Source organism: Salvelinus namaycush, chromosome 29, assembly GCF_016432855.1.
Source record: "Salvelinus namaycush isolate Seneca chromosome 29, SaNama_1.0, whole genome shotgun sequence".
In the NCBI taxonomy this organism is placed as follows: domain Eukaryota; kingdom Metazoa; phylum Chordata; class Actinopteri; order Salmoniformes; family Salmonidae; genus Salvelinus; species Salvelinus namaycush.
The window spans coordinates 11,225,778-11,236,748 of NC_052335.1; the positions used below are offsets into that span (position 1 = coordinate 11,225,778).

Sequence of the window (10,971 nt, forward strand, 5' to 3'; positions counted from 1 at the left end):
GTTGTAATCATACGTCACGCAACTGCTAAACTAATGGTCAAGCGTTCATGCGCTAGTCGGAAATAGGAAACGGGTTGTAGTTACACACATGCAGCGTTCAACGAATCAGCAAGTCCGAAATGTCCGCGTTTCCTTGTTCCGATTAGCATTTTCGTCGAGAAATCTTAAATCTGCCTATTTTCCTCGATAGGACGTAATGTCACGATTACAAAGCTACACGGTATTACACTGAACAAGTCAATTATCTCAGTTAAGATTTGTAATGTTGTACTTCTTGTTCACAACATACATGCTAATGTTGGGTTTTTGAGCTAGCGCCCAATTGACACCCATTCGCCCTTTATCCCAGAATGCCTTGCACGGCCCATTGACAACGCACAAACGGTGTTTATATGATTCTAATAGACTTTCCCATCTCCTCAAAATTGGCTCTGAGCGCACGCAGCAGGAGATGGACATTTTTTGTAAAAGAGCATATGATTGGTCGATTCGGTAGCCATGTTTTTAACCTCCAGTTCCCTCTGTTGTTTTAGCTAGCTAGTTGTTTTTCCGGTTAGCCGTCGTCATTTTTATTGCTATTTTTTTTAAGTCAGTTCGCAAACCCCTTCCTCTAATTTTCCAAGAGAACTAACGTTATGCCGGTGCACGCCCGCGAAAAGAAAGAAAGCAATCACGAAGAAATGGAGGTTGATTTTCCCGATCAAGACGCTAGCAGCACCGACGAAGAGGACACTGTAAGCTCTTCTGTATCCGAAGATGGAGACAGCTCGGGTAAGGGATAGGTACATTACAATTCTGTAAATATTATTGCTAGCTAGGCAAAATGCAGCTGGCTGCTATGCATAATGCAATGCAGTTCCTAAATGAATGTGTGTTTGTGCTGTAATGCAATGTAGGTCCATTTTTATGATGGTCTCCTTAATTCTGGCCAAAGAAAGTGATGTTGATGCTGCGTGGCCAACTAGCTAGCTGACGTTAGTTAGTATCAAGCTACCTCTAGTTTGTTTACTGTATTAGATGTGTCTGCATGTTTATTATTGCCAACAGATATGGACGATGAGGACTGTGAGAGAAGACGAATTGAATGCATGGACGAGATGACTACCCTCGAGAAGCAATTCGGTGACTTGAAAGAACAGTAAAGACACTTTTTCTACTTTTCACATTTAAACACAATTTCCACATAGTTTTCTTTCTGGTCCATGTTTACATTCATTCATATAAGCCAACCAACTACTGATGCTGCTGTATTGCTCACTGCTGTCTGTCTCGTTGTGACTAGGTTGTACAAGGAGAGGCTAAGTCAGGTGGATATAAAGCTGAAGGAAGTGATAGCTGGCTGTGCCCAAGAGTATCTGGAACCACTGGCCAACCTGCAGGAGAATATGCAGATCAGGACCAAAGTAGCTGGTAAGTTTAAATGTAATTTTAGCCTACACTAGATTAGATACTAACGTCCCACTTTGTAACTTTAGTTGTGGCAGATGTCAATGTCAAGAAGATCAGTGGTTTTCTAACATTTTAGTTGTGTGTTCCTCAGATGACCTACCTACCAGCTCCCTGGGTAGGCTACCTCCAAATATAAGAAACACACATCTGTTTATATATGTTGTCTCTATTCTCATATGCAATGTACTGTTATAACAATGTTACAATGTAATATATGTCTCTGTTCTCAGTGATGTCAAACCTTCTGAAGGGTGCCGACTGAGGCTAAAAATATGTTTTCCTTGTCTTGTATCTTCTCCAGGGATCTACAGAGAGCTGTGTCTGGAGTCTGTGAAGAACAAGTATGACTGTGAAATCCAGGCTGCCTGCCAACACTGGGAGGTCTGATGGCAATTCAATACAATAAAACTTTATTTATCCCCAAGGGGCAATTGTTGGCACAGTGAGTAATAACACAGTGGTCAAGCATAAAGTGCATCCATTGTTTATCTCTGGCCCTGTCTAAATACTGTAGGCTCTGAATGACCAAGGCTCTGAATCTGTCCTCGTGCTCTTAAACCTTAGCGCCGCTTATGACACTGTCAATCACCACATTCTTTTGGAGTGATTGGAAGCCTAATTGGTCTAGATTGACCAGTTCTTGCCTGGTTTAGATCTTATCTTTCGTAAAGATATCAGTTCGTGTCTGTGGATGGTTTGTCCTCTGACAAGTCAATTGTACGTTTCAGTGTTCCTCAAGGTTCTGTTTTACGACCACTATTGTTTTCACTATATATTCTACCTCTTGGTGATGTCATTCGGACACACAATGTCAACTTTCACTGCTATGCGGATGACACAGCTGTATATTTCTATGAAATATGGTGAAGACCCAAAATTGCCTACCCTGGAAGCCTGTGTTTCAGACATAAGGAAGTGGATGTTGGCAATTTTGTATCTTTTAAACAGATTCTAGGTCTCAAGAAACAAAGAGATCTGCTGTTTGATCTGACAATGAATCTTGATGGTTGTACAGTCGTCTCAAATACAACTGTGAAGGACTTCCGTGTTAATCTGGACCCTGATCTCTCTTTTGACGAACATATCAAGAATATTTCAAGGGTAGATTTTTTTTCATCATAACATTGCAAAAATCAGAAACTTTTTGTCCCAAAATAATGCAGAAAAGCTCATCCATGCTTTTGTGACTTCTAGATTAGATTACTGCAATGCTCTATTCCGGCTACCCGGATAAAGCACTAAATGACCATCAGTTAGTGCTAAATAGAGCTGCTAGAAATTTTACTAGAACCAAAGAAATGTATCATATTACTCCAGTGCTAGCCTCTACACTGGCTTCCTGTTAAGGCTATGGCTGATTTGAAGGTTTTACTGCTAACCTACAAAGCATTACATGGGCTCGCTCCTACCTATCTCTCCGATTTGGTCCTGCCTTACATACCTACGCGTACGCTACGGTCAGAAGACGCAGGCCTCCTTATTGTCCCTAGAATTTATAAGCAAACAGCTGGAGGCAGGACTTTCTCCTATAGAGCTCAATTGTTATGGAATCCATGTGAGAGACGCAGACTCGGTCTCAACCTTTAAGTCTTTACTGAAGACTCATCTCTTCAGTAGGTCCTATGATTGAGTGTAGTCTGGCCCAGGGGTGCGAAGGTGAACGGCAAGTCACTGCAATGATGAACCGCTCTTGCTGTCTGGCTGGCCAGCTCCCCTCTCCACTGGGTTTATCTGCCTCTGGCCCTATTACGGGGGCTAGATCACTGGCTTACTAGGGGTTTTCCACTCCGTCCCTAGGGGGGGTGCGTCATGTCATGCCAGGCTTTTCTGCGCTGTACTCGACTTGAGTCAGTTGAGCCACTGACGGGATCTTTCTGTCCGGTCTTGCACCCCCTCGGGCCCGTGCGGTGGAGGAGATCTTTGTGGGCTATACTCGGCCTTGTCACAGGATAGTAAATTGGTTGTCTGTAGATATCCCTCTAGTGGTGTGGGGGCTGTGCTTTGGCAAAGTGGGTGGGGTTATAGCCTGCCTCGTTGGCCCCAGGGCTATCGTCGGATCTCCCCCGTCTCAGCCGCCAGTATCTCTGCTGCAATAGTCTATGTGCCAGGGGTCTGTTATATCTGGTGTAATTCTCCTGTCTTGTGTTTTTGTGTGTGAACTTAAGTATGCTCCCTCTAATTCTCTCTCCTTCCCGGAGGACCTGCGCCCTAGGACCATGCCTTAGGACTACCTAGCATGATGACTGTCTCCAGTCCACCTGGTCGTGCTGCTGCTCCAGTTTCAGCTGTTCTGTCTGCGGCTATGGAACCCTGACCTGTTTCACCGGACGTGCTACCTTGTCCCGGACCTGCTGTTCTTGACTCGCTCTCTCTCTCTACCGCACCTGCTGTCTCGACCTCTGAATGCTCGGCTATGAAAAGCCAACAGATATTTACTCCTGAGGTGCTGACATGTTTGGTGACCTGTACAACCACTGTGATTATTATTTGACCCTGCTGGTCATCTATGAACGTTTGAACATCTTGAAGAACAATCTGGCCTTAATGGCCATGTACTCTTACAATCTCCACCCGGCACAGCCAGAAGAGGACTGGCCACCTCTCAGAGCCTGGTTTCTCTCTAGGTTTCTTCCTAGGTTTCTGCCTTTTCTAGGGAGTTTGTCCTAGCCACCGTGCTTCTACACCTGCATTGTTTGCTGTTTTAGGCTGGGTTTCTGTATAAGTACTTTGTGACATCTGCTGATGTAAAAAGGGCTTTATATATACATTTGATTGGGCAGGTGAAAGCAGTTGGATCGAATCCTTGCCTTCACTTGTACATTCACATACAGATCATCAATATGGCTACCTCAAGGAAGGGAGCAATGAAGGATGCATGGAAAACTACTGGGATATTACCTTTGTCTAAGTAGAATGCTTTGCAGTTCTGCAATCAGCAAAGGTGCATTTTGTATGTATTGGACCAGGGTCTCTCTCCGTGGCTTTGGTACTACAGTAGGCGTCTGTTTACTGTGTTTCTCCTCCCAGAGTGAGAAGCTGTTGCTGTTTGACACGGTGCAGAGTGAGTTAGAGGAGAAGATCAGACGCCTGGAGGAGGACCGACACAGCATCGACATCACCTCAGGTACTCTGCACACATGACCTCTAGTGATCTGGAAGGGTTTGTTCCAGCCCTGCACTAATATAACAAACCTGGCTTAAGTAACGGAGGAAAAGTTGAACAGTCGAATCAGGTGTTTTAAAAGCTGGGCTGGAACAAAAGCCTGCACTGCCTGTAGCTCTCCAGGGTTTGCTTTGCCCTCTTTTTTTTTTTAAATGATTTTAAAATCTGTCTCTCTGCATTCCAGAACTTTGGAATGATGGTTTACATTCACGGAAGAACAAGAAGAAGGATCCCTTCTGCCCTGCCAAGAAGAAGAAGCCTGTTGTTGTCTCCGATATCCTTTCTTTCTACCGGTCTTCCTCTATCCATCCTCTGATACAAAGAGATACTGTCAGTGGCAATAAAAATGTCTCATTTCAATACTGCGCCAGAAGTTTTCGTTTTTCTTAACCCCTTCTCACGTCCATATATTGTTTATATGCTGCAAGACCTGGATATACTTGAAGACTGGACAGCAATACGAAAGGTATTTGAGTTAACCAAACGTAAGCCTTTGTTGTGGTTTTGTTTAGGGTTGGAATTTAACCTTTTGATCTTGTTCTGTATGCACCACAGGCGATGGCGTCGTTGGGGCCTCACAGGGTCAAGGTTGACGGTAAGAATCTCTCATATCATTGTGTCACTGTAAAGCCCAGAGGCCTCATTTATTACCGTTGCGTAATTTTCCCTTTACATTTCTGTGTGCACCAATTCTGAAAAATCTGCCCACAAAGAAAAATATTGAGATTTATAAACCTGGCGCACACCATGTTTCCCGTTATAAATCGGTCCTGTCGTAAAACTGTGCGCGAGCGAGAATGTCTGGAATGGAGGGGTGGCTTTGTATATGCAGGGATGGCTTTGGGGACAAGTCTCTGAATGTCCTTTAGTGGCCCAGCCAGAAGGATTTGCAGAAAATATTGGGAGAAACTCTCCAAATACAGGTGTGCCAAGCTTATTGCTTCATACCATAGAAGACTCGAGGCTGTAATCACTGCCAAAGGTGCTTCAACAAAGTACTGAGTAAAGGGTCTGAATACTTATGTAAATGTGATATTTCAGTTCTAAAATTATTATTTTTATCAACTGTTTTTGCTTTGTCATTATGGGGTATAATGCACTCAAATAGCGAATGGATGTTGCTTTTCCCATGGTTCATTTTCATGCCAGGCAGGTAGGCTATACTCCTGTTATAAAGTAATGTGCTTCATATTAGGTAAGTTCGTAAATAATTATAGTAGGCCTAGCCTATAGAAAGCTGATGGGGTCCTCCTCTTTCTGAGGCCATCAAATTAGTTTTCTCATGCAATTGCATAGCCTGATTCAGAGGGGTTGGGTTAAATGTCATGACTCGTGACCGCCGGTGTGGCGGTAATACGGTCACCGTACCAGTCCTACCCATACTGTCAAGTATTTTACATAAGCCACCGGCCTATTTACTGTGTTGGCCGAATGTTTTAATCTTCAGCAGTAATTTATGCTGTGTCTGGAAAAGGACTGTGTCAGTTTCTGATAGAGAAAACAATTCCAAATTGTTTTCTCTGTCAGCAGAACGTTTGAATTCAACAGTGTTTTGCATTGACTTTTCCCCCAAGCCAAATATGATGGACTGCATGCGAATTCTGAAACATTGTAGGGCAGACAAAAAAAGAAAGTTACAGTTCTATTTCTTGTGTGTTTGTGTTCTACCTGACTTTTTAAAAACATTTTTTATAGTGCTACTGGTATTCACTACTGCGTTGTCGGGAAAGAGCAAGCAAGAAAAGTATTTCACTGTACTTGTGCACGTGACAATAAAAACGTAACTTGATGCATAGTCCTACTTCAATGTAAAAGATCAGCTGTTAAATGCAACTCTATACCGGTTTTATAAACCACATTGCCTATGATATAGCAACACTTGACGTAAACAGCCTATCTATTTACTAGACTACTAGGGCCCATTTAAATGAGAGATGCGCATGGTCATTTCCTGTATGTCTCCTTCTGGAAAATGAACCCATCATGGCTAGAGAAGGTGAGGAATATATTCTGCAATGGTTAGGAAAATAAATATGAAAAAGATTCCTGTCTAATTATTTGACTTTCTAAAAATAAAACATTGATTTTCGCTCTTATCACTAGTGGCAAATGGTTGCATGCTTGTTTTTAGTTGTTCATGATTAAGCTTCTCATATCACCCATTTGCACAAAATATACTTGCCAGCTTGCAGTACAATATTTCAACCACTAGCAGATGTGCGTACCCATGGTCTAAAATTTGCGAGGAGGTGAGCACATTCTCACATCAAGTACATTTTGTATAAATGCCAACTTTTGCGTGAACTAGTGCACGGAACATTTTGGGGTATATTTTGTGCCTACGCATGGTTTCTAAATGATCTATTAGTGTCCCAGATGATATTAAGTGTCTCTAATATCTAAATACATAGATTTGATTATATATACCCAGAGTGTACGAAATATTAGGAAACATTTCCTTTTGCCTCTCAGAACATCCTCAATTCGTCGTGGCATGGATTCGACAAGATGCCGAAAGCGTTCAACGGGGATGCTGGCCCATGTTGACTTCAATGCTTCCCACATTTGAGTCAACATGGGCTGGATTTCCTTTTGTGAGGGAATCATTCTTGATACACACGGGAAACTGTTGGGTGTGAAACACCTAAACTGCCACCTAGTACCATACCCACCCTCTGAATGGCACACGTATACAATCCATGTCTCAATTGTTTCAAGGCTTAAACCTTCTTTAACCCGTCTCCTCCCCTTCATCTACACTGAATTTGAAGTGGATTTAACAAGTGACATCAATAAGGGATCATAGCGTTCACCTGGATTCACCTGGTCAGTCTGTCATGGAAATAGCAGGTTTCCTAATGTTTTGTACACTCAATGTAGACTGGTACAGTGTAACTGCAGTGCAGCTATTGATACATAGTAACGTTAGTAGTTAAACTGTTGGACCTACCCTTATGACCGATGTTTTGCTGTGTGTGTGTGTGTGTGTAGTCCCTACCAAGGCTGACAGACACCACCATGTGGCGAGGTCTGAGGAGGGCAGACTGTTCTATGACAGCCAGTGGTATTGCAGAGGACAGGCCATATGCATCAACAGGAAGGACCAGTACCCCACCAGGTGTGAGTCTGTGTATGACATGTATGTTTTTAAATGGTGTGTGCGCTTATGTTGGAGTACTTGAGTGAAGTGCGTGTATATTTGCATGTGACGCAATTGTGCGCGTACGCAGCTGTCGTTCATAGACTAGATCCAAGTGTCGCTGTGTGGTGAGGCGTGTGTATATAATGGACGTTCCTATATTTTATTATCCAATCCTCTTCCACCTCTCCTCCACAGCGCCATGATAACCACCATTAACCACGACGAGGTGTGGTTCAAACGGCAGGACGGCAGCAAGTCCAAGTTGTACATCTCTCAGCTGCAGAAAGGCAAATACACCATCAAACACTCCTAATGTCCCTCACGGTTTGCCGTACTTTCTCTCCCTGGATAACAAATAGTGAACTTCAGTGCCACAAGATCCCGTCCCTTACTTTCATTGCCGTAGGGGGAAACTACATTATGTCAATGGTCTTCACCAGCTGCTGGAGAGCTGTAGGTCAGGGTGGGTAGGGGTTGTACAAGGTTGGTGACGAACTACTGCTTTCTCTTAATATGTATGTATGTTATTAATATCTGCAAGGCGTCCAAGTGTCGTTCCTCCTGGAAGAGAAAGAAGCAAGTGCTGCTAAGAAGGGATGAGTTGCTGTTGAGAGTAATGGTGGTGTTGTAGCGTGCCTTTTTGAACAAGATGCCTACAGTCCTGAACCAACTCAGTGCAGTGAAGCCTTAATTCCTACGGCCTGTGAGAACAGTACTAGGATCAAGTCAAAGCGGGTAATTTTCTTTTGAGCGGGTGAGTAAATGGAAACATACAGTGTACCATCCAGGTTAAGAATGAACTATTCAAATTTCCTAAACATTGAGTTTGCATCTTTTACGCCGGCAGGCTGGCACAGCCAGTAGTATGTTTGCCCTCTGTACAGAACCCTTGTTGATTATGATGAGGGCCAGAAGATCTCTGAGGCCTGGTTTGAGACTAGGGCTTGAGAACTCTGTTGGACACATTGTCAGGAAAAACTCCTGGCCCTAATTCTGTGTCATGTCTTAACTTCACTGTGAACTCAGTAGCCATCTGCCTCTTGTAGTGTACCTTTGGAGAATCTCAATTGCGTATTCCTTGCGTCCTTTCACCTCACTTCCCCCTCAAAACCGATTGGAGAAGAAAGCCAGAGGTCCCTCCCCTCTGACCTTATCCTCCAACGGGTGTTGAGGAGTCGTCGGGGAGAGTGGACACGAGGAGTACGCAATTGAGATTTCCCCCTGCGTTTTTCTGTGTCATCTTCCCTCCTCTGTGAAGAACTCCCTGCGTCTCTATGTTCGAACTATGCTCTACCTTTTCTCCTGTAGTGCACACTTGTGCACACCTCCCTACCCATGCCAGAGGGATCTGATGACATTGAGAGGGGTCAACGTGTCTGGTTGTCGTACAATCCCGTCCATGCAATCCCATCCACTCTTTTGCACATTATTGGATAGAGGGGAAACCATGTGTGTGTATATAGTAACGTACTGCTGGTTCAACCTCTACGTGGTCAAGTGGTGCTTTACATTCACAGCAGCATCACATCTGTATAAAAGTATCAACTGCCAACAGTATTGCATTGAGAAGATTCTCAACATGTTATGAATTGTGTAGAGATGTTACAAGCTGTAATGTCAGGAGTATTTGCAGTGTTGTGTTTTTATTTGATTTTTTTGCAGCTCACGAAGAAGGTCTGTCATAATACGATTAGGCCAAATGTTACAGTGCCATGAATTGAAAAGTAGTATTGCTTTTGTCCTCGAGTTTTATTTGTCAAGTATGGATTGTTATTTTGTGTTGTTTTTTTTTGGTTTGTAGTAAGTCATAACGCTCAGCCGCTACACTACGTTATCTTTTCATATCATGCGGGAGGGAAATATGAATACAACTCTTGTCATAGTGCCAATGCATGTACAGCAAATTAAATGTTTAATTTTGTAGTAAACATGTCACTTGCCTTCATTTGTAATGATTGAAGTCCCATGAAGCGTTCATAAAAATGTAACACGATTTGTAGCCTTTGATTGAAGCGAAATATGCTTGATGGGATGTTAGGGCCTTTCATAAGTCATTTTTATATTGTCTGTCAGAAATATATGATGTATAATGTGCTTGTTTGAAGTTGGTGCTCGGGTTGAGCAGTATCTTGATTTTCATACTGTTTCTGTAGGGAGTATACGATATTACCAGAAGTGCACACAAAATATGCTATTTAAAAATAAACATTTACAAAAATGTGTTGGGGCTCAACAATTTAGGCAACATGGGGATCTTGATCCAGGAGGGTATTGATTGTCTCTGCTGTAACCAGGAAGCTTGATCTAGTCACTTAGCAAGTTAGCTAACCAAATGCACATCTGGAGCCCTGAGCTGCATATAATTTATTTAGAAAATCTTAGATAGTTAACTTATAGTTACAAGCAGTGGCGTAGCATGCATCCCCGTGAGGCGATGGGGCCCCCAACCCCAATTATATCTGTTTTTCTACGGTATTGACAATCATACCGTCAATATGTCTAAATACCCCGGTATACGGTATATCGCCCAAGCCTAGTTGACAGCATGTCTAGCTATAACTAAATCAACTTGACATGTAATGGGCAGTCCGCTGTGCTCAGCATAAGCCAATCTTTATTGCTCTCTGTCCATGGTGAAATGAGAAGCATTAATTACCACAGCCAAATCACTAGATATAATCTGAATAGCGCCAGTCTGGCTGACAATGCTGTCAATTCCAAGGTTTATGCAACCTAACCCTCTTCATTTGAAAATGACTTGCTTTGAAAATAGTGAGCGTGGCTAGTTTGATAATGGCTTAAGTCCGCTGTGCTGTTCAACCTTTTAGCCAGTGTTGTCTGCCACTCACTAGATTAACACACTGTATTGGGATCGATTCAGGATCCACTTAAATATTTCACTCATCCCCTTCTCCATTCTCTACTTATCTCCTCTGCTGAGCACAATCTAATACACTAATTTACAAAGTAGCCTACTGAATAGGAGTTGACCTTAGACACAGATCTAGGATCAGTTTACCCTGCCCCAAATCCTACCCACAACCATTAGAGGTATGAAAGATATCTGACCCTGTATCAGTGGTTAGAGGTGATTTTTCTCCCAAAAGCACATGCAGTACTACCAAAATCTAATTTCTCACTGCAGAGCTCCCTTCTGACCAGGTAGTGTCAGTAGAGCTCCACTGTGGCTGTGTTGCAGCACTGCACTAGATTGGAG

At 43.0% G+C, this 10,971-nt stretch overlaps 1 protein-coding gene across 1 annotated transcript; it reads left to right on the plus strand.

The window, feature by feature from the left end:
• Positions 1-20: 20 nt before the first annotated feature.
• Positions 21-9,682, plus strand: LOC120024046 (breast cancer metastasis-suppressor 1-like protein-A). The gene is made up of 10 exons (XM_038968146.1): positions 21-771; positions 1,048-1,138; positions 1,283-1,410; positions 1,751-1,830; positions 4,477-4,573; positions 4,797-4,886; positions 5,014-5,078; positions 5,168-5,207; positions 7,604-7,730; positions 7,950-9,682. Exons 1-10 carry the CDS (start codon positions 636-638, stop codon positions 8,065-8,067), a joined length of 972 nt encoding a protein of 323 aa, XP_038824074.1. The 5' UTR covers positions 21-635; the 3' UTR covers positions 8,068-9,682.
• The last annotated feature ends 1,289 nt before the right edge of the window (positions 9,683-10,971 follow it).